Source organism: Zosterops lateralis (genome assembly GCF_965231275.1).
Source record: "Zosterops lateralis genome assembly, chromosome: 10".
NCBI classification, from domain to species: Eukaryota; Metazoa; Chordata; class Aves; order Passeriformes; family Zosteropidae; genus Zosterops; species Zosterops lateralis.
The window spans coordinates 5,572,654-5,597,005 of record NC_139770.1 but is presented as its reverse complement, the minus strand read 5'-3'; the positions used below and the strand labels follow the sequence as shown (position 1 = coordinate 5,597,005).

Sequence of the window (24,352 nt, the reverse complement as noted above, 5' to 3'; positions counted from 1 at the left end):
ACCATGATGTTTGACAGCTTCCTATGAAGTCAGCTGTTTCATCTCCTAGTGAAGTTGGCAACAGAAATTCCAGCATCTTCTGTGCAGTGGTGTCTTTAGAACTGTAACATGTTTATTTTTTAGACCTCTATTCATCTGGTTTTCAGGGTGTTTGAGTAACAAAAACATCCCATAATTAAAGACTCGTGACACAGGAATCCATGTTTAGTACAGGCAACAGAAATAACGACCACATTTTCCTGTGGGGGATTTTATCCAGGAAGTTCATCCTTGCCTTGCAAGTCTTCTGTGGGTGGAGAACACCAGCTACAACCAACTGAGATACCATTGAGCAAAATGCGTTTTTGATCGGTTTTATTTCTCCTAGAAATGTCAGCACAGCACATTATATTGCCTGTAATTTTAATAGATAAACGAGACAATGATTCCATTGTTATTTTCTTTTTCTCAAAATGGTAGAATACATTTTCTTAAAAAGGTCTGCAAACATATTTACAAAAGTGTGAAATCAATAAATGCAGGCTCTTTATGTTTTTACTGAACTTCCAAAGACTGACTGATATCCTAATTTTATTGGAAATCTGGCCCAGGGATGATACAAGAAATTAAATATCACACTCAGTTTTGCTTTTGTGTAGGCTACCATGAAAAACAAATCAAATAGATAAAATATTTTGAAATGAACAAACTTATATTCCATGAAGCACATGAAGATATTCCAAAACCATTTCTTATCTTTTCATTTCAGCTTTAAAACACCTCTTTCTATTTCTTGATGTCGTGTTAAAGTGTGGGACACCATCTTACTTTTGGAAAACCAGCTGCTGTAATGTCAGTATAAAGTAGCCACTAAAATATCATTCACAGTATCTGCATCACAGGAATGGACTTTTTTTTTTTTTTCCCAAACAGGAGTGACAAAATTTGTGTTGTTGCCTTCATCTTTCACATTTTAAATACTATTGGCTGACAGAAATAAAGTGTATTGTCATGCTTGGTTTACCTAAATCATTTATTTTGTAACTAATAAAAGTAAACAATTACCAGATACTGTATATATAGAGATATATAGATATATGGCCACAAATAAACTATAGTAGAAAGTTATTTTGGTTTTGATAAAGTTAAGAAAAGCACATAAAATCATATTTCATTAATGTCTTGTTTTATGGCCATCAATATTTTTGTATTTTTTTTTGTTTTGTTTCATCAACATAGCAAAATACAATCTTCTTGTTAAACAATAATTATCAGATGGCAGACAATTCTTTTTATTGGTTTACATTGGCAGGTCACAGTCTAAAAGCACAACCACATCAGGCAGAAATTGCACACAGACCGCCCTGGATTTTGAAGACTTTTTTTAATGCTTCTACAAAAAGACCTTAATTTAAAACTGGGGACTGTAACAAGTACTAAGTACATGGTTTTCCTGGCTTGGTTTTTTTTTTTTTTTTTTTTTTTTTTTTTTTTTTGTTAAATAGGTAAGTATAATAACTGAAATTGTAATACTTTATTTTGGTTTCAGCTTATTTTTTAAAGTCTGTGCTCAATATTAGCAAACATGCTTTAAACTTCTCAGGAGTCTTTTATCATAAAAGTTCAATCACCCAATAAAACCCAGGTGATTTTTTTTTCCCATCGTGGAATACTGCAGATTTATTTCAATTTGGCCTGTTCCTCGCCTTTTTTTTTTTTTTTTTTTTTTTTTGGTGTTGATATTACATTTTTAACTCATTCCTGAAATCTGGAGGAGATTTACATGTGGTGACAGTCACAATGTCAGTATTTCTGTAAAACATGGCTGTGGTGGGGCTGGCCCATAAATATGCAGTTTTATTAATTGTAGAAGGCACCCTCATGTCTTCAAAATCCAGACTGGTCGTAAGATATTACTCTTTATTTGAGACAGTTACCATTAATTCATTAAAAAATGACAAAACAGCAATAAACATTTTAGCTCTTTAATGAGCAAAGATCAGGTCTCTTAACATTGGAATAATATTCGTTATCCAGATTATCTTTATTTCACTCAGTGACCAGTAATATGGCCAAGAAATACAAAGTAATTTTTTCCATCAAGTAGTATACAATTTTTGTGTGTAATAAGCTTTCATTCTTGAAAAAGAGTAACTGAAAAGAAATGTTTCTGTTACTGCAGTTAGTTTGTCAGAGAAAGTTCTTCGCATTATCTTACAAACTATCAAAATTGCTAGTAATTTGAAAAAATGTAAAAAAAAATCACATAACTTTAGTCTAATAGAAATATAGTACAGGTAAGAGAGAAAGTATTTATCAGGGATGTGCTCTTAAGTCCATCTCAATTATTTCTTTTATATAAATGTACATCTGATTACATATACAAACGTTTTGAAAGGACCATGGTATAGAATTACTGGAAAGCAACAGGGGAATGAAAAATTTCTTGTGATTTTTAGAACATTCACTTCAAATCACACAAACATATGTAGTATCCTGATTTGTAAATTTCCCATTGTTGGCTCTCTCCCCGTTCTCATATACCCTCTTTTTCTGCACTCTTGCCATCTGGTCTAGAGAACTGATTGGAATGACAAAGCTAATGTATAGCAAAAAGGGAATTAACATTATATTAAGATATTATAAGTAAACTTTGTAACATGCAACATGAGTTGAAACAATAAACTGAAAGGTGTAATCAGAGCAGTAATATTGGGGCATTTTTAAATGGCAAAATGTCATTGCAATTAAATTTTTGGACACACTTCATAAATTTGAACAAAATATTCTGTAACTAAATCACAGCAAATTATAAATCCTTTATCAAAGGAGATTCCATTAAAGATATAGTTATTTGAAAGTTAGAAATTATTTTGGTGGAAAGGAAAAAGAACATTAATAGTATACATTTTTTTGTTTGGGAGTCATATCAGTGAGGGTCCAACACTGTATACCTAGAATGCCATAAATACCTTTAAGACTGTTGCAATCCCTTCTCTTTTGGAAGCTACCATGAAATATTTTACTGTAATTACTTTTGCCCCTTTAAAAAACTTCTTTAGGTTGTGCCAATTGATGGAGAAAGCTTCTATTAAAAACTCCAGTGGGATGAGAAAATTTTTAATTACGGCTTAATCAGCAGCACAGCCACCAAGCATATAAATTATCATGCACATCGTGCTAAAAAGATCCAGTTTCCTTTATTCCCACAACTTTTATACTGACAGCACTTATGTGATAATGTTGTACCTGCCAGGCTGTAAAACTTCTCTGACTGGCAGATTTCAGCATGAGCCCCTTTCTAAGGCCTTAACAGCATTGGTGCTTTGTGTACTTATTCAAATATGTAAATATGGTCTACACAAGAAAACAGGTCCAAATAAAAATTGGTGAAAATTATCTGACATTCCATTAGTGTGTCCCTTGTGCATATTTATAGGTTTTTAAAATTTTCAGTCATAGTTCTTTCCTGTTTGTGTTGCACATGCCTAATTCCATTATGTAACTTAAATCTTCAAAAAATTAATACTTGAATGTGAATGAAAAAGTATCATTCAGGACAACTGCTTCAAGCAATTGCAAACAGTTGGGTTTTTTGTTTTTAGTTTCTTTTTTTCTTTTTTGTTTTGTCTGTTTCTTAAGTTCATTTGATATATGTACAATTCATTTTTTTCAAAACCCCAAATGTTCTTGATATGTATATTCACATAATATTCCTCCATATTTAAATAGTAAGAGTCTTGTAGGTTGAAAGCCAAGTAATCTTCAGTAATATCACCTACTGTAATCCATCAAAAAATAAAGTTTGTTTCGTCTTGTCTGGCTATACCCTGGTTGTTGAGTGTGAATGGGGGTGGGGATGAGGATGGGGCAGAGTATTGTTCTGTCCTCCAGTAAATGTGTTGAATGTGTGTAGGGGCTGAATCCCTGGTATAGTGTTGGGGATCATTGTGATGGTGTTGGGTGTCATTAAGGGGATGTCATCAGGAGACCTTCTCATAGCTAGCGTGTAGTCTGGGGGGCAGGCGGTCCGGAGAACCACCTCATGTGGATGGATGGACTCACATTCATGATCCAAGTCAGTGTGCTTCATTTGGAGGGACATTATCTCCTCTTCTTGTGCATGGGTGAGATCATTGGTAGTGGTACGTTGTGGGCTACACCTCCTGTGAACGTCGTGTCTCCGCTTGTCCTTTTTGTAGTACAAAGCTGCAAAGGCCAAAATGTTCAGGAACAGCAAAGATGCGCCAACTGCGATGGTAACGCTCAATTCCGTCGAGTAGTCCCTTTGATCCACTGAAAATGGGCTTGGCTGTTGTTTGGGATCGTCTTGTTTGGCTGTAGGAAAGGCTGAAGTGACTGAAACAGAATTTTTCCTTGTGGGTCTGAAAGTATTATCAGTCGATGGCACTTTAGTTGTGGTAGAGGTATACTGTGAAATGTCGTTAAGATTGTGCAGATGAGGTACCAGTTCCAACCAAAGGTTCACTTTATTGGCCCTGTAGTGTTCTTTAACTCGTGGTTTTAATCCAATGTGAAGATACAGTTGGTCTTTCTGAGAGTATCTGGTCCATGCTACTTCTTCAAAACGGTTTGGTTTCGTGTGGATGAATTTTGTGTCTTGCGGCACTGGTTGATTTGGGTCACTAAAAGAAAAAGATATCTTCAATGTTACAAAGCATTTCAAATGGAATTATGAAATTAGCATAATTAGGATTTTATACTAAACGTTTAAGGCTGCCTTTGGATGGAGCAGAGAACTATTCCCTAAAATTAGAGTAATAATCTTGATTAGAAACAGCATTATGCAAAAGAACCTTTCTTTTACACAGACTTCAGCAATTTCCCTGGTTCTCCAAAATGTTGGTGCCTCACAGTGAAATCTTGTGCTGCTGAGGGATGTGGTGGTGTGGACAAATGTCTATGAGAGACCAGTGTGAGAGAACCTTAAGATTTTCTTGTCGTTTTTAGCAGCATAAAGTTCATACAACTGTCCTTTTCTGTTCCTGTGAATCATCTGTGGCCTTCCAGAGGGGAAGGATCATGGCAGAGCATAACTCAGTGCAATGCATAATCAAAAATCAGTGGTGAAATGTAACAAAGGTTTTTGAACTCCAGTGAAAAAAAGAGAAAGAATTAATGAAAATGGCAGCACTTTCCAAGTTTAAAGTCACATATTTTATGGTCAGAAGTGAGAATTTAAGATAAAATGTGCTACAAAAATATGCCATTATATTTGATGCAATATTTATGTAATTTTATGTCTCATGGGATGAAAGTATCAGTGGTGGGGTAAAAAACAGGTACTAATGTAGCTGGTTTTAACTATACACAAATGTTAAATGCTAAGTTTTACACTTTTCCAAAGTTTCCTTATTTAGTTTTGTGTATATTTTAAAATTCCCTTGCAGAAAGTCTGCAAAGATATTTTTCCCACTTTTTCCTAAAAGATGTGAACCAAGGGACATTACAGTAAACATAAATATCCAAATCAATTCTTAATCTCCTATTCATCCTACAAGTACAGAAGAATTCCCAAGGGAAATAACAAATGGAAAGCACACCATTCCAACCCAAGTTGGCACACAAGACCATTCATTATCTGGTACTCACCCAGTTTTTGCAAAGTTTGTCCAGTACGTCATCACCACTGCACTTAGCATGACATCATTTTTGGAGAAATTACAAGGAAACAACTCAGTAGGACCAATCATGGGGATTCCCAGTACGTAAGGAACCTCATCTCCATGGGCTGCATCTGCCCATGCAGGTACCTGATCTGTCTGGCAATGATGGTAGAAGGCATAGAAATATGTAGGCGATCCAAAATTCGAGTGAAGATCTGCTGTGGCCACTGCTGGTGCAACCCATTGGTGATCAGTAAACAAAGCCAGCAGCGTTTTCCTCCTGGTCTCGGGGTTGTGCCTGTCTGCCCAGTCTGTGTACATAAATTTAATGGTTTCCCTCAAGATATCTTTGCCTTCGGGGTATCCATATAAGTTATCGACGAAATTAGAAACCGCAAAGTCAAAATCACTGGCTGAAATGCCGTCCTCGCTGTCCACAATGTTTTCAACAAACTTCAGCCCTTCTCCTTGGTTAACTCCCAGCATGATGTCGTAGTTGAGGAACTCTCCTTGCTCCATCAGGATCTGAGGGTCGTCTGGAATCACGTCGCCATCGATCACCGGTCCAAAGGCTATGTGGTATCTGGCTGGCTGAATGTCCTGGTCGACAAGTTCTCGGTAAGGCTTCTTCTGCAGACATTCCACCAGTTCCACAGTGTCTGACATGTTGCAACCAACTTTTGTAGCCAACATCCTGGCGTATTTTGCAGGCTGAAAGCTGACTGCCCAGCTGGAGAGAGCTGTTCCGCTTTGAGCTATTGCTCTTTGAAAAAGTCCTGTGGGGAGAAATATTTGAAAACTACTGAAGCGACCTTGAAACAGCCACAGACTTTGAAAGATTCAAAGGAGTTCTTTGAAACAATAGAAAACTTTAACAGAAGAGATACCTGAATCTTAATAGCACTTAAATATACGGGGTGGGGAGATCTGACTGCTGTTGTACCTACAGGTAATGTGCATAAAATAAATGCAGTATGTGCTGAAGCAAATGATTCTCCCTCAATATAGCCTAGCTGAGGAACAGATTTTCCAAAGAAACTCAGGAAGAAAAAGGAGTGGCATTACCTTATGTAGGACAACACTATCAGGTTAAAAAAAAAATAATCTTAAAATTAAAGCACATTACAGGTTGGAGGAAAAGGCATCAAGTCTCTTAAATGGGTTGAAGTTTTAGGTATTGATCAAGCCATCAGCAGCATGAGTGCATACAACTATGTGTTAAATAAATCTATTACACTTTTAAATGTATTTTTTGGGATTAAACTTGGTTTGAAAGGTGTAGTGCTTTTAAAATTGTGTATCAGTGCAAAAAATTTATATTCTGGAGTAATAGATGAGAAGGTACCTGACAGCTGTTAAATTTATAAGTGCCTAAGTCAAAATCCTTTCTTGTAAGGAGCTTTTTTAAGGCAGGTTTATATTGATCACACTTACATAAAAAGGGAAATTATGTATTTTACACTGTTTAGCTTTGTAATTCAGCGATTTAAACATATGTTCAGGTATTCAGTTAAGGGAGAGAGAATGATCTGGCACTCCATATAAACTTGCAGTAAATCCCAAAGACTTCAATGCAATTAACTTAAATTTATGCTGATTTAATTAGCACTCTGGACCAGGAATTCTACCCAAAGAAATAACAAAATACATTAAAATTTATGTTTTCCTCTCCCTTCTGTATGGATTTTTAAAACATGTCATGGATGATAGCCTCACCCACTTGTAGTCAGTGAATTAATGCAATTATTTTGCTATTGGCTTTAATGCAATCAGAACTCCTTCCTTGTGATCCCTTTGCATTTTTCCACTCCCTTTGAGGAGGGTACTTTGGGTTCTGAAAGAGATTATGAGTCTGAACCTTGTGTAAAATATTGCTCAGAAACTATATTTAGGTAATTTGGATTGTATTTAATAGGTCTTTAGACTATATTTAGGTAACGGTGACCTTTCTGCTGTTTTATGAGGAGAGTTTTCTTTTTTCATTCTCACAGAAGTTCATTTCATTATCATACCTTTTGCACAAACTACTGGAAAATATTTTATACTGGACCCTACCTCCTATAGGTCACTCTGGGTAATCCAAAATGGTCTTTAGTGTTCAAAATTTATGCTGACTTAAGATAAATGGGTCAAAATTTTGTTTAACTTGTGCTGATGTCATTCCTGGTGTCATTCCACTGTCTCTGATGGAGTCGCTTAGGGAGGGAAAGTGACACCTGGCCTCTCTCAATTTCATAGGAACCTTTGGTCCAAGACTTGATGAATATCTGGATACTCCCACCAGAGGAAATGGAGTCAAGGTGCTCAGCTTACCCCAGAAATTTATTCCAATAATGCACAAGATGGCTTTTGCTTTGATAAGCAACATATTTCTATTGATAAAAACCCTCCCCAGCCTCTAAATCAAATCAGAGAAATGCTTTTACAGCCTCTATTGCAGCACCAGAGCCTGCACACTCAAAAATAAGTTGGAATCTGTTGCTGGCAGGAAATGTTTTACAAGCTTCTTGGGAATTTTTAAATCATTCTAGATTGTATTAGGTTCCTAATCGAAAAGCCTTCAAATTAGATAGGTGTAGAGACTGAAATGTGTAAACTCAAGCCTCTTCTTAAACTTATGAGAAGTCATAACCAAGATATTATTTTCTTGCAAGATATGAGTAGAAATAAGAATGAACTTGAGCTATAAAGAGCTAAAAATATATTTGCATGTTTATAAGGTCAGATATTGAGCTGGTATAAATCAGCTCAAAGTCAGTAGAATTACCACAGAGGATCCAGGCATTGTAATAAATGTAACTAAATGACAAAGCTGAATTTTCGCAAAGATGTATTTCATGATAATTCATAATGTGTGGGGAGTTTTGCATATTGTGTAAATCTAACTTTATTGCTTTATTAAATATGTCTGAACAAGGACAGAAAGTGTAAGCTATGTGTAAGAAAATGCTGATACAAACACTGTGGCTTGCTAAGTGCTACATAAACATCAGATGGCTGGATAAAGTAAAAGTGGTCAAGTCCTTTGGCCATAAAACCATCTGAGGAAGTGAAACTAAACATCCCTCTTTGTGCTGAAGAATGCTGACAGAGCTATTCCTCCACTCTGACCATTTGGTGAAAAATGAACGGTATGAAAAATTATCTTCATTCTGCCACAGAATTCGTGGCAGAATTTTGTACCTCACAGGATGGAGAATTACATTTTTATCTGATAATGTGTATGATTATTATTATTGCTTACAGGCTTCAGACTGATGGAAAGAAGATTTAAATGTTCAATGGGTCATAGTGCTTTGTGACCCTTATTCAATGTCTCTCCACAGAAAATAATAATAATAATTTGCATATATTCATCTATATTTTGAGAGCACTTTGTGAAGATGGGTGCTGCTCTGCCCACTTGCAGGTGGGTGGCTGTGAACAGCTCCATCTTGAAATAGGCTGAATTCTTCCTCTCCACTGCCAAGGGAATCTTTCAGAGGGAAATGACAGAAGGAAAGAGAGCTTCTGAATTTATAGCTTATGAAAGAGACTGGTTGATAATCAGAATCACAGAATCAGAGAATCCCAGAATGGTTTGGGTTGGAAAAGACCTTAAAGCTCATCCTGTTCCACCCCCTGCCATGGGCAGGGACACCTTCCACTGTCCCAGGTTGCTCCAAGCCCTGTCCAACCTGGTCTTGGACACTTCCAGGGATCCAGGAGCAGCCACAGCTCCTCTGGGCGCCCCGTGCCAGGGCCTGAGCACCCTCACAGAGCAGAATTTCTTCATAATTTCTGATCTAACCATGCCCTCTGTCAGTCTGAAGCCCTTCCCCCTTGTCCTATCAGTACATGCTATTGTAAAAAGTCCTTCTCCACCTCTCATATGTGAACATGAAACAACACAAAAGGGGGGTTGGAAATGTTAAGAAATTACTGTTCTTATTTGAACCTGGCTGATATATATTTTCTTTTTTCTTTCCTTTTTTTTTTTTTTTTAATTTAATGGCAGATCTAACCACCTCCAAATGAAACATAACATCCATGGGAGTGTGGTGAATTGATCTGTTTAATCCAAATTTCATCAAAGCATGGGTTTGCTTCTAAAAGAAATCCTCAAAAATTTACTTTTACTGAACTTTGTTCAGATCCCTCCAAAATGCCTTGATCTGCTGTGTTGGCACCTTAGTGCCTCAGTTTTCCCCACACAAATCCTGCTCCTGGCAGAATTCTGGCCATGGATTGGGATGTGACAGGGTATCATTTGCTGGTAAAGAGGCAACACATGACTGTCCAAATATTGTAAATGTGGCATTTTGCATTGATGTCATGTTACACCAAGAAGATTGATTTTAAGACCAAGTAAAAAGTTAGGAGAAGATAAATCAGGTGTCCTCATTCAACCTGGAGTTAATCTTTGACAATAAAGTTGGGTTTTAGAGTTCTGATGAAAGAAGATGGTGCATTGAGACCCTCAGGTCACAGTGCAATGAGGTAATGCTTACATCTTGTTCTTACAAGCATCTTCTTTTAAATATCTCCTATTTAAATTCAGGTAATTTTGGAAGGAAAAAAAAGAGATTACATTAAAAATCAAATTGTGAAAATAGATTAAAATTTAGACCACAGTCTTATTTTCCATTTGACTCTTCTTGTAGAAGTTTTATTTTTCTCTCATTTAAAAAAGCATAATGGCATGGTCTAAAGAATCTCTCACTTCTGTTGACCTCAGTGGTCTTTGTAACATGACTTTGGGGAAATGCAGCTCTTTTAATGTCAGCAGAATTATGTTTTTATGACCAGCCAATTAGTCCCCCATGGAGATACAGCAATATAAATTAGTGGAGGATTATATGCACAGGGCACAGTGTGGTGTCCCTGGTAAAACTAATACAGATAAAAATATGTGAAAACAGTAAGACAAAAGTAACATGATCAATAAGCAGTAGCCATGCAAATGAGAGACTCTGTGTGAAACTGTGGTGCAAAAATCATCGAAAGAATAAGTTGGGTGCCTCAAACAGCATGATTTTAATTCCCTGCCACCTGCCTCAACTAGAGAGAAAAGGTGTTAGTTATGGAATAGGAAAAAACAGATAGAAGGAAATCCATTTGCAACTTGGATGCTTTGACAATTTTGGATCATGCATGCAAAACATTCAACCATTCTTTTATTAGATGACAGCAAGTGAAGTCCATGCAGTTTCAGACAAAAGATTTCTGAACTAGTTACTTGTTTCCTTCACACAAAATAATAGTTTTAAGCGATTCAGCTGTTAGCCTGAAAAGAGAAAGTGCCATTTTAGTTTTCTTTAAATTCTGCTCCTCAGGAGAAACTAAACATGCCTTTCACAACTGTCTGAATATAGATGACCTCATCTACTGTGAGCATGACTGACTGATTTTCCAAAAAAGACACCCTTAGGTAGGAAAGAAAAGAGACAAAAATGATGCACCAAGAAAATGCTGTTCAGAAGTCTGCTATAAAGTGTTTCTACAAAGCTCCATAGGAAAAAGAAGAAAGTGACCCAAAATTTAAACATGCACAGAAGAGCTGAGGGAGAAGGAGGCTTGCACAGCCTTTAAAAAGTTTCTTAATATTGAGCTGAACTCAACAGTTCATAGAAACAAAGAGAATATACAGAACATCACAGAGTACTAATGGTGGTGGCATGCAGACACCAAAATTGTCAAAATTTGCAACCTGCATAATACCTTTGGTTGAATTGCTCCAACGGTTACCTTCAGAATAATGGGATAAAGTCAACAGATTGACGCATGAACCGCCTGCCCCAGATCCAAAAACTGTTATTCTTAGTGGGTCACCACCAAAGAACCCAATATTTTCACTAGTCCATCGCAAAGCTTGAATTAGATCAAGGAGGCCATAGTTTCCTTTTGCTGCTTGGTCCCCAGTGCTCAGGAATCCTGTTAAAGCAAATGAAAAGAGAAAGGGGTTAGCAAGGGCTCTTCTGAATGGTCCTGTTAAAGTCTTCCAAGTAAGATTTCAGAGTTTATGCCGTAAAATATCATGCAGCGACATAATTTTCCATCGTCCCTGGGAACAATTTGCAATTTTGTGCTCCTCCTGAAATAAAAAATACTTGGTATCCACTCTTTTGGCCATGATAAATATATGTAGCAAAGATGAAGATACATCCCAGGCAAAATACTAATCTAAATCTTAGCTGGTTACTCCCAAGGACTTTGTGTTGATTGCACTGAGTTTAAAATTTTAGGAAATAGATAAGGTGCAGTTGTTTTGTACATGATTTGGTCAACTCTGTGTTGCTTTTCTGTACTTGGATGAGCTTTTCATGTGCCTTAGATACAATGATTACACTTTCCTGTAGGCTGTTTGATCCTGTCCTGGCAGCTCACTGTCTTTTACTTTTTTCTCCACCCAAAAATGCAGCTTATGCCACAGGACAAGCCAGGCTGAACAATGGGAGCAGCTCTCAACTCCCTGAGCTCCATCCCACAGTCATTAACCAGAGTTAATTGAATCTACATTAAATGGATAAAGACAATTTAGGTTGTTTCCATGACCCCTTAACAGCAAAAAGGTAAGAGCTCAGGGGCAATCTGGAGAGCACTACAATTGCTCCCTTTTATTCCTGGAGGAAAAGTGTTGGAATGTGTCAGGTGCAGGAATGACTGTTCCACACTTTACTCCCAGCAGTCCCCTCACATTTAACATTGCTGTTACTCTTGTCATTAGAGCCTACTCACTCTAAAAGATGCACAGCAAAAACTCTGAAGAAAGTCTCTGTTGATAAAAGACATCACTTTTGGACCCCATTTGTTGACATTTCCAATTCTCTCAGCTTAATAAACAAATGTTTAAATACTACCAGCATTATGAAGTAGTCCATACCTCCATTTGCATATCAAACCGATTTGATGCTCACTAAATCGTGTAACTGCTTTTCAGTACAAGCTTTGTAGAGGAATGCAACGATTACAACAATTTTTCCCACATTAATTAGATATCAGTGGGTCTTCTAGTCTCGTCAAAGTTCTACTGATTCAACTCTCTTGAGTGCAGACAGCCTACTCAAAGGAAGTTTACTGTAGTTTTGCAGACAAATGGCTCTCAAAGGAGTCCCACTCTTTCATTATGACAATAAGAGCAGCTTTCAAGACATTTCTAAGAAGACACATCTGCATATACATCTATATAGCAAGGATTTAACAAGAATACAGACAGGTGCATGGGTGTACCTATATCATGGATATAATAAATGTGTCATTTGTTACTTTATTATTGCTCTGATTTGGCTTCAAATGGCAAACTTGCATTTGATGTTCTGCCCTGTGTACAGAGACATTTGTACTACCAGCCCTTCCTTGCTATAAAGGGCACTGAAAGCTCACTGGCCTCACTGCCCCAGCAGTTGAGCTCTGCTCTTCTTAGGGTGAGCAGCTTCTTTTGTGTGGGTCAGTCCTGATTTTTGTAACCACAGAGAGGGAAGAGGAGAGTGGCATAAGGTGCCATGCCAGCAATTCTCCCAGTCCCAGACCTAATGTACCAAGTCTAATAGACATACTTCATTCATTGTGTCTGTACTAAATTGTTATTCTGTGCTAGACTTTAAAACAACCACTCTTCTACCACTGAAACCTGCCATATTTATTACCTAACTCCATAAAAAGCAAAGTAGCATCACTACCACAGAAGAAAATACCTCCTTGTTATTCAGGAGAAGCCTAGAAAGGAAGAAAATATAGTTATAATTAATTAATTCCTTCTCACTTTACTATCACAGCTCAGCATTGATTTGAGATGATGATGGTATTTTACTCTGCTTCACTTTGCTCTGTGTAACCAGAGGGTTGGTGTGCATGGCTATGTGAAAGCATGGCCCCAGCACAGTCCTGCCTGCACAGGAACATTCATTTCTTGTCTTCATGCTCCAGTAAAACGTTGTTCCCCATAAATAATTTTTAAGGACACGGAGAGATGATGTCTTTGAATATGATGGCAAATCTAATGACAGCTCCAGTGTCACTGCCTTTGTCAGCCTGCCTGGGGTTGAGGGATGGTACCAGGGGCTGTAACAAAATTAAAATGTAGGAATTTATGGGAACTACAGGATTCCGTGGCTGTACATGCTGGGAAAGCCTTCCCCTTTCTTTGCATAAGTGTATGGCAGTGGAAATTCAGTGACAAATCAGTTCATCACATTAAGCACATAAGTGACTGCACTGATTCAAGGGATTAGAGGGACTGGCAGTCCCCAAAGCACAGGCAGCAATGACATGAGAGCAGTTACAGCAGTTACCAGAACTGTGACATAAACATGTCCCTCTCTGCTTTTTCAGCTTTCCCTGCTTTCAGATTCCCTGAGCCTGGTCAGGATCTGCTCTCAGCAGAGCTGCAGCATGGCTTCAAAGAGATCCAGTAAATTTCTCAAAATCATTCTAAGGCATTTATTAGGAAATTAGATGGTGGGGTTGTAGCTGAGTTACACCAATCACTCTGAAGGAACACAAATGTGAATGCTCAAACTTTCTGAAAAAGTTGTTTTCTGTACTCTATAGCATGCAGCAAAGTAGAATCCAAGTCTTTGCCTGGAAAACCAACAGATTAAAATTATAGACAAAGCCTTAGGGCAAACCCCTGGTGTCAGATCAGTTCATATCAAGTCCCATATCTGGATGGGAAAATGGGAAATCCTTAGGAGAACTAAAATACCCAACTTTCAAAGAATCTTCATGAATCTCCTGATGCTAAAATAGATATCAGGAACCTTGCATTCAGTTCAGGGAATGTGCCAGGAGGGGGAGCTTTCAGTTTATTAAAAAAAAAAAAAAAAAAAAAAAAAAAAAAAAAAAAAAAGAGGCAGTGTTAGTCATATTCTCCTCATTCATCTATATTAAACAAATTATGACTTGTGTCCAGAGCAACAGCTCTGATGCAAAAGAAATATCTCACGCCTCCTCAGCAAGAACCACACTGGCTGATTTCCATATCTGCACAAGATGGATGATGATTGATGTTGACTTTCATGACATGAAACATTTCTATCTCATTTTTCAGAGCCATAAGAAGCCTGTTAATATCACCACCTGTTCATGCCTTTTTTTTTTCCTCGTGCACAGTGGTATCAGCATGGCTTAGGAGCATTCAGAATGTCATGAAATCAGAGATGGGACTGATAAAACAGATGAGGTTTTTCCTTCCAGTTTGTGGCTTTTTTTTTTTTTTTTTCTTTTCCAAGTGAGGAGTGCCTCAATACAGATAAATGCATGGAACTAAACACCTGGAGGGAAGTGCTTTAGCACCAGCATCATCCCCAGTCTGTTGGTCTGTGGGGGCAGGTTCTTATTCCTGTTTATCACAGAGATAAAACAGAGATTGGAACAATAGGTTTTGTCTTTATCTCAGGAGGAGCTTTCAGTGTGTAATGGATACAGCCACCATACATTTTGGTGCATTCCTATGACACAACCATTACACCATCCAGTTATTGAGCTGGCAATTTTGAGTCACTGAGGGAAAACCTGCTCTTGCTGAAAAAGTCTTGTGTGTCTGAAAGCTTCTCTGTTTTCAAACTGGTCTAGTATCAGCTAGTCTATTAAAATATATTATCTCTTTCTGCACATACTGGCTTATTATTATCCTTGGATTGCCATCTCACCAAGAGCACTGCTATCATATTCTGCCACCTTTTGCTCCTGCAAAAAGAGCGAAGTAAATTATTCCTTATTTCAGTTATTCCAGGAAGACACTTGCAAAAAACTTAGTTTTGCATTATTCTCTAAAAAGGTCAGATTGAGCTAATTTTGTTCCATAATTAAGTTCTTCTGCTGGAAATATTCCAATCATCAGCTGAACAATTGCTATTTTATATTCTGAATGGAGAGGTTATCTCTTCTTTTATCTCTTCCAGAGGAGCAGACTCTAATAGAATTATGGAAGTGAGGATGTGGTCTTTTGTGAGTTTAAGAAAGAGATTTATTAAGCTCATTTGGACCATTTCTCTGTTACATGTCTGTTAGACAAATATGCAGAGAGTGCCACAACCAGGCTCTCTATTTTGTATTAAGATAAATTTTAATGCTTTATAGGCTTATCTGCCTGGGTAATGATTTCTGCTTGCCATTCAGATAAATCTTTTTCTAATATGATTCCAGCATTTTTGAAGAGTAAATAAAATAATGGACTTGGGAAACTTAAAATATTTAGTTGAAAACCTGAGGTAGCTGGAATTATTTTAAGCTCTGGCCTAATTTGAAGATTCAAATTAATGCAGAGAGAGAGGCAAAGACAGAATTTTTCCTAATGTGAGGGACTGCTACAACCCAGTGATGCAGTGAGAGACCAGGTGCAGGCTGGTGGGGATGAAAGTGCCATTTCACATCACAAGAGACCCAAATCGTCCCTGTAACGAGTTCTGTCCATATGAATGTTTGATGACCCAGTAACCTTCGTGGCTGGATGGAAGTAAGGGGCAGAAGGAAAAAAAAACCCAAAAACATACACACAAAAATCTGCCTATGAGAAAATACACAACAACAAATGCTACTCTAAAAATAAAGCACAAGAGCTTATAAAAACTGGTCTGACATGTTTAAAGGGCTTTTTCCAGAAGTTGTGTCTCTGAAAGCAGTAACACTTAAGACTTTAATATTACCCACCTGTTTAGGCATGTGTTATAATAATTTTTCTATGTTTCCAGTTACAATTCCCTGTGCAGTCAAATGCCAGCTTTAATTTCGTTAAAAGCAAATGTTAGATTGTACAAGTATAAATGCACCAATGCATAGTGGAAGAATACAGAGTAGTTTTTGAGGGAAGAATTTGTATTCCCTCTGGATTCATTGCTTAGGACTTTAGTTCAACACCTTCTATTAATATTGAATGGTAATTGCCATGTACAGAAAATTTCCACTGCCCTTTAAACTATACCTACTCAGATAGGAATGTGAGCAAGACAAGCAAATTTTAAGAGAGATGGTGAAACTCAAAAGAGCACATTTGTTTTCATCTTAGCCATCTCTCTAGAATTCGCATCAGCTAACTAATCTGCATGATTTACGTGGGCAGCAGCACCTTCAACATTAATGTACATGTGATATTCATGAAGCAGAGGATCCTGCTCCTTGCTTTGCTGACCAGCACTTCCTGATTTTAACAGCATATTTTAATCATGGGTAGGGGATAAGGTGACTAAAAGGACTAGGAACTCCCATAAGAAAAATGCAGGAGAATATGAACTATTCAGTGCATGAAAAATATTCCTCTACAGACATCTGCAGTGTACCTCTGCTTGAGAATCAGACAAGCAAGTGTTCTGAAAATGCTGCTCAAGCAGGTGCTTTGTATGAAATTCTTTTCATATACAGAAAAGTGATTGCAACATTAGCAAAGTTCTTGTCTGTTTCTGTAGCTTTCTGCCACATCCATATTAGTAATGAGATTAATGATTTCAGAAGTGCAAGATTTTAGCTTAACTCCATGAGATGTGTGTAGCACCATGCTGCATCATGATGCACCCTTTCCTGGCTGTTTCAGAGCAGAGAATCACAGAATCATGGGATCATTCAGGTTGGAGAAAATCTTTAAGACCATTAACCCAGCACTGCCAAGCCAACCACCAAACCATGTCCCCAAGTGCCACATCTACACATCCTTTAAATCCCTCCAGGAGTGGTGACTTCCTTGGTCAGTGCTGCTGCCCCAGCAGTCAGCCTTTGGAAATTCCCAATCATGTCACCAAGTAAACAATTTACATGGTTGAATCAGTAAATAAACAAGCTTGTCAATGTATCATTAGGCATATTTTAAGTGTGCATGGAGGAAAGTGTGTGATGATCTGTGAACTCTGATGGGCTAATTCAGCATTGGACTGTTGCAATTTTTAACACTCCTCCCAGGCAGGGTACTAAATCCTTTTAATTAATATTGGTGAAGTGGCTGAAGCCTACAAAAGTGATGGATATCTGAAGAAATTGTTCCCTGTGAGGGTGGTGAGGCCCTGGCACAGGTAGCCCAGAGAAGCTGTGGCTGCCTCATCCCTGGAATTGTCCAAGGCCAGGTTGGAAGGGATTTGGAGCAACTTGGGACAGTGGAAGATGTCCCTGCCCATGGCAGGGAGTTGGAGTAGATAATCTTTAAGGTGTAACACAATCCATTCTATGATTCTACAATTCTAAGCATCCCGTAGATGTTGAAACAGATCATAAATCCATCATTCTTTGAGGGCTGTGAGAAGAGGGTGACTCTGTCTTTAAAGTTTCAATAAAGAGATGATAAAAGTCTGAGAGTGCTTTGAAAATCTGTATCTGCCTCTCCCTCACATTGTCACTGCTTATATCCCACCCTGCCTTTTCTGTCATGTTGGGACAGTTTTGGGGAGGGCTTTCAAATTCTGGGCATTTTCTGTGTGCATGGTATTGATATTTCAGCCTTGTCCCTGTGCTGATCCCATGGCTGTGGGCTGGGGCAGGGGAACAGAGATCAGAGGAGTTCTCTGCCTACCCCTGCTCCAAGTACAGCACAGCCACATGAGAGATCAGCTCCTGAGTAACTTATTATAGATGATCTTTACTGGAGTCAAAGGAAAGTCTGATAACAATCTCAGAGACACTTTGAGAGCTCTATAAGCAATGGGGCCAGTCCACTAGATGAGATCTTTAATACTGATTCCTGGATACTCTGTAAAAGTGAAAAAAAGAAAAGGAGGAGGTGAGACCAGTCTCAGAAATACAGCTGCAGATACTAATTCTACAAGATTTTCAGTGATATGTGCTGACATGTATTGGAAAGGAGAAGTGAGCCTTAAGAACTGATAAATGACATTATGGCATGGGTGGACACGAGGCAGCTGGAGTACCTTTGATTTGAATGTCTCCTCTTCTTTGAAAAATATAAGAAAAAAGATGGAGTTTGCTACAGAAAATAGCAGAGATTTATGAATATTCTCATTTTGGAAAAAAACCCAAGAAATTCTACTGCTATCAGAGGACAGCTGCTTAAATGCCTTCCACAAGGTAAAAATCAGAGTTGATAGTACATGGCTGGGTCATGCTCTAGGGCAACTCAAGCTTTAGTTTAAAGCATTTATAAGTTGCATATAAATTCTTCAGAGGAAATGAACATTATATTACTAAGTAAGTATACATGAGTAGTGCACTTATGAAACACCAACTGAGAAACTTTTACAAAAATATAAATAAAATCATCCCTAAAAGAGACCACGGACAACAAAAAAATCTTACAGGATAATGTGTGGAATAACAAAAATCAAACAGGGGCTGATCCTTTCAAAATATTCGGCCAAAGCCCAAAAGATGAGGAAAGGCTACATGAGAGAACAGAATAGTCCACAGCCAGATCCAACACTTGACTGTCCTACTTGGCAGAAGAAAGCAATGCCCTGAGGGAGAGATCCTTATCTTCACCAGGATTGAGTGCACAGCTGTTCCAGCCCTACTTGCTTCAAGTAGTGCAATATGCAAAATTAAGCATCCCACAGCACATTGCACCAAATATCTGCCCTTTGCTGTGGTCTCTCAGCATCCTCATTTTCAGCAGCAAGCTCAGGAACCAGGCATTAAGATATGCTGGCCTTTCATGTAATATTCCATAACTTTTAACTTTAGATGATGCAACTCAAGGCAGCAGCTACAAACCCAGAAGAGATTTTATAGAGGAGAGTTAGCAAATATCAATGTTCTTAATGTGCAAGGCTTTAAAGATGAAAACTGACCCCATAAAAATCTGCTTTCCATTTTCATTCAAGATTTGGGCAAAATGAGTCCATTATTTGAAGATAGTCCAGATGGGACTTGAAGATCTTTCTACCCAATATACCCAATAAATTTTTCCTGTACAATAAGCTGTGTAATATGTGCAGCTATTTAGAGCTACATGCAGTTCACATCTTTTAGGTAATATATTTTAATTGATTATTATATGCCAGAGAACATTTTTTCTGACTTTAGCCTGGAAATCATCTTTACTTTATAATGGTCACTCTGGCTCCATATTAATGCTTTTTTTTCTAATAATACCATGGAGTTTGTCAGAATTTTGACTATGTGGTAAGTGAGAGAAAGGATGGGTTTCATTTCACTAGGAGGGAAAATACATACTTTAGAAAGAAAAATAAAAAATTAAGAGTTCCATTGAGAGGGACAGGGCCATAATTTTTGATTCTTCTTCCCAGTATTGAGGTTTGCAATGAGGGTCCAATCAATGCTAATATATATTCTATGAGCTGATGAAAAGGAAGTTAGAAGTCTTCATGTAAAACTGTGTATGCAAATCACTAGTTGGAAGCCTAGCAGCTATTTGGAAGTGCAATCTTTCAATCAGAACGCAGAAATTATGGTGCTAGTTTACTGTGAACTCAAATCTCCTTATTTGAAAATAAATAGAAAAGATTAACCATTGGATCAATTTATGAAGAACTCCATTCAGTATGTCATTGCTTGCATTCTTAAATCACAACCGGAGGCCTTGGAATGTGTGACTGTGGAGATAAGATTCAATTCAGGAGAGTTTTATGAACAATAGAATACAGGTAGAGGTCATAGAAATCCTGCCTTGCTTTTGAATGTGTGAGTTAAACAACATCAGTCTCAAATAATCAAGATCTGACTTGTGTGGCCTGCACAGTGAAGACAGTACTGGGAATTTTAATAAGTTTTCAGAAAGCCTGAGAAATAAAACTTTTCTATCTTCCTTCTTTCTCTCTTTGCCTTTCCTCTTCCTTTCTCTTTTTGCAAAGCTTAAGAGAATATTAATTTAATCAGCATCAACATCATTCTTGGAGTTCTGTTATTCATGTGGATTTCTACCTGTGTCCATGTGCTCCTTGAGGAAAACTTGGGGCACACCCTCCATTTATTGCTTAACAAATCCTGGGGAACACGTGGCAATATTTTTACCCCAGTGGTACCAACCTGCCACTCCCTCTCCATCTGCTCTGGGGTGACAAACTCCTTGTCCTGCCTGTGCCATCACCCTCAAACCTGCTGCATCACCATGTCCAGTGGGACCTCAGTGAGCACAAAGCTGGCAATATTCTTACTCAGAGAAAAGCTGAGAAATACAGCAGGTTTTCCACTTTATACCTGTTGGCCTCTCAAAGTCTGTGGCTTTTTTGTCAGTGGCAAGAGATCACTCAGAAGAGCAAACCAATTAAAAGCAAGCACAAACATGCTTTTTTGACCATCTGAGCCACAAGGGAAAACTTGGGGAGGCCTGTAACAAAAATGTGTTGTAAACAACTGTTTTAATCCACAGGCTTGTGCTAGTGGGATTCTTATGCTGTTTTCATTGCTATTAACTGAACACCAGAAACATTTGTAAGACCATATATCCCCAGATAGAGGCATCAAATCTAATTTTCTGGTAAATATATATCAGTTCTGGTAAAATGTGAAGTATCTAAGAATTAACTGCATCACCATATGCCTGTTCTCTTCCTACACAGCATCCTGCCTCTCCTAGTATAATTTTTTTCCTTTCTGCTGTGTCTGAATTTCCTATTCCAGGCAGCAAGGTGCTTTATTTCTTCACTGTGATTTTCCTCTGCTGCAACACACATTTTGTGTCTTAAAGGCAGGGAGCTGAAGAAAAGTCAAGGATGGGATGAGGGTAGCTGTTACAGAGATGGTAGCTGCCATTTACCCAAAAAATGATTGCTATTAAACTATTCCTCCCCAGCAGAATCCTGAGGGATTTGGCTACTGCTGATGGTACAGCTGTTAAACAAAACAGTGGGACATAAAAGATATGTATTAATTTATAAATCATACACACAATTCCTGCCTATGTCTTCAGAGTGATCTTACAGAATACCTCATGACATGCATATCCCCCTAACTTCTCTAGCAATAATTTCAATAAATACAAGATGTCAAAGAATTATCCTTAGTCCATGGAAAAGGAAGGGAAAAAAAAAGACTCAAATCCACACAAAGTTAATTGAGGCTAGAATTACTGAAGCTCCATCTATTGCAGTTTCACATTGGTGCACTTCAATTAAGGCATAATAGGAGTGAAAAGTAATTTATACTTATAGATTAGATGTCGTCTGTGAAAAATCGCCGATTAACTCACAGTGGGTTTCTGGAGTACCAGAAGAACAAGCCTTGTAGTACTCTGAGTTTCACTTTCCAGTTGGCACCTTGGTACCACAAAAGCAAAGCTGGAATACCTTTATTTAGAGGTATTTGTGAAAAAATTCTTCAACGCATGGGCACACACAGGCTCGTACCATCACCATGTTGATATCCAGGCTCCTCCAAATAAAGTACCATTCCCCAAAACAGCATTTAGCACAAAAGCACCTGTACTGTTTGCATTTCCAGCCTAAAACCTTTATTGGCTCACATTTTTACTCTGTTTAATTACAATTAGAGAATTCTTTGAAGGGCTGCATATTGCAACCTCAACCAAATGCAGAGCTCCAGTTTTCTGTTGGATGTTGCATCCTGTCCTGCTCTGCAGTGAGTATCCTGTGCTTTACCCCTCCTTCATCTGAAAATAATGGACCAGGGTCATTGCTCTGCTAAATCTAATTCTAGCCAGGTCAAGAAAACTTGTCAGTTCAAACCAAGGGTGTAATTCCAGGCCTTTCACCTTTTGAGATATGTAAAAGCAGCACAATAGTAGCTACATTCTCATAGGCCCAGCATCAAACATACAGCATCAACAAAGTGTCTCAACTAAGGAATGTTTAATGGACAGCATAAAATAATGGCTGTTTCACAGAATTAAGTATGTGAGATGACTGGAAGCTGAAGTAAGGGCCTGGAAATCTCTGAGAAGAAAAATGTGTGTGCATAGGCCATCCAGCTCCCAATAACTGAGATTGCCCTACATTTAAAGATTTTTGCAACAAATAGAGTGGAAGAAAAACGGAGTCCAGCTGAGGTAAATACACTGTTAAAGATGCTAACTTTGCATTTACTGCCCCTATGTTTGGTCCACAGCAGGAAGCCCGGTGTTCAATATTGCCTACTTGGAGAGTATCTCAACAGCCTCATTCAGCAGGGCTGGTTCCACCTGTTGGCCATCAGAACACAGAAATCTGAGCAAAGTGGGGAAAACTGAACCAAGAAAACTGAAATTATCTCATGTTTCTGTCATGTATTTTAAAACATAACCCTTTTTTTCTTTTTTGAAAGCTATCCTGTAATTATAATGTAATTCTTTAATACAATACAATTACACTGTCTTTGAGTCTGAGGGTTATATTCTTCTCTTACTTTTGCATTAAATTAGATGTCTTTAAGCTTACAACACCCCCTTACAGCCAAACTGAGAGCAGGAACACCAGTCAGAGGTCACAGGGAGCAGATTGTCCGCCCTGAGCAATAACTGAATTTATATAAAATGGTCACATCTAACAAAACCGTGCTCAGAAGAGCACAAGGGTGTCAAGCATTTCCATAAAGCAGCTAAGAAATGTTATGACAAGGAGTGGCTGGCTGAGAGGCATCACTTTGTTATTCTGCTGTTACAATTCTTATAGCTTACTCCAAAGGGAGCTGATATGCACAGGATTCACACAGTAAGTAAAATGGTGCTAATTTGTTTTTAATACTTAAGCAAATACTACAGGTTCTAAAGGCACTTTCTTAGCCTCAGATGAGTTGGAAAATCTAATCTGTGCTAATTTTCCCAAAAACAGATGGCACATGAATTAAACTGTGTAGACCCTTTTAAGCTTCAATTCTCACTAGGTCCCTTTTGGGATAACTAATGTTCATTTCTTAGGGCTCTATTCTCCTCCACTTATTTCTCTTAAGTAACTGAAAACAGCCTCCTTAATTGCACAGGAAGAGACACTCAAGGGGAGAAAAGTCACAGAATTTGGGCCTTCAAGGAATTTTGTTATATATGCAAAGCCTGTCACTAAACCCAGTATTTTTTTTTTTTTTTTGCATGGGCAGCACAATGCTATCTGTGTTATTTACAATGGGAAAATATTTCACTCTCATCCAAGAAATGTCATAAGCTGTGGAAACAGGACTATGACAGGAAACTTCATCCAGGTACAGGAATTGAAGGTAGGAGATATGAACTCATAGGACTAAACACCATCTCATCTGAAAATAAAGATTGCAGACAGTAAGTGTTAACAGGTGAATTTAGATGTTTCTTATTGTAAAAGTCTTAAAACCTCAACACAACCCTGGGCTTGACAATGTTAGAGAGGTAACAAAGAGTGTTCTTAGGGTTTGTGTGAAGTAAGTGAATCAACATGTGGAAAGGAAAAGTTGGGAAGAAGAAATAACATTAAGAGGGCTTATTAAACCAATTCAATTCACAGCTTTTCAGTAGACTAAGAGGAGCAGATTTCTGCTGATGCTGTTGCAGCATCATAATCTTAAAAAAAAAAAAAAAAGATTCAAAAATCCTGCAGTAGCCAGATAGAGGACACTGTGTTCTCCTGGAGCTGCTCCCTACACAACACCTGCCACCTCTCCCTCCTCTCAGGCAGACATTTCCATATGGCACATACAAAACCAAGTCCCAAGATCTCCTTTGATTTCAGTCATGATCTGCTCCTTCAGGGAGAAGGTTGAGGGAACAAAATATAAATGGTTTATTACTGTTCTTTTTTCTATGACATTTAAACACTGCCCTGAATTACTCTGGAAATCAGGATGGTTTACAGAGTATTGTGTTTTTATCCTCACCTTGAATAATAAGTTAATAGCAATAGTCAATTTATAGGAACAAGGAGACAGCACAAAGAGAGGAGTGACAGGCCAAGGTTATAGAAGAGGGAGTT

At 38.0% G+C, this 24,352-nt stretch overlaps 1 protein-coding gene across 6 annotated transcripts in view; it reads right to left on the bottom strand.

The window, feature by feature from the left end:
- Positions 1-3,417: 3,417 nt before the first annotated feature.
- The window catches only part of NLGN1 (neuroligin 1), a gene marked incomplete at its 5' end in the record, with an annotated part of 299,543 nt that continues 278,608 nt past the window's right edge, over positions 3,418-24,352 (bottom strand). For 3 of the 6 annotated variants that reach the window (XM_083868559.1, XM_083868556.1, XM_083868557.1), the window contains 3 exons: positions 3,418-4,625; positions 5,593-6,382; positions 11,307-11,519. In XM_083868559.1, coding sequence (XP_083724685.1) covers positions 3,803-4,625; positions 5,593-6,382; positions 11,307-11,519 — 1,826 coding nt within the window. In that variant the 3' untranslated portion in view covers positions 3,418-3,802. The remainder of the gene's footprint in view (positions 4,626-5,592; positions 6,383-11,306; positions 11,520-24,352) is intronic. The other 3 variants (XM_083868558.1, XM_083868561.1, XM_083868560.1) reach the window with 1 other exon arrangement.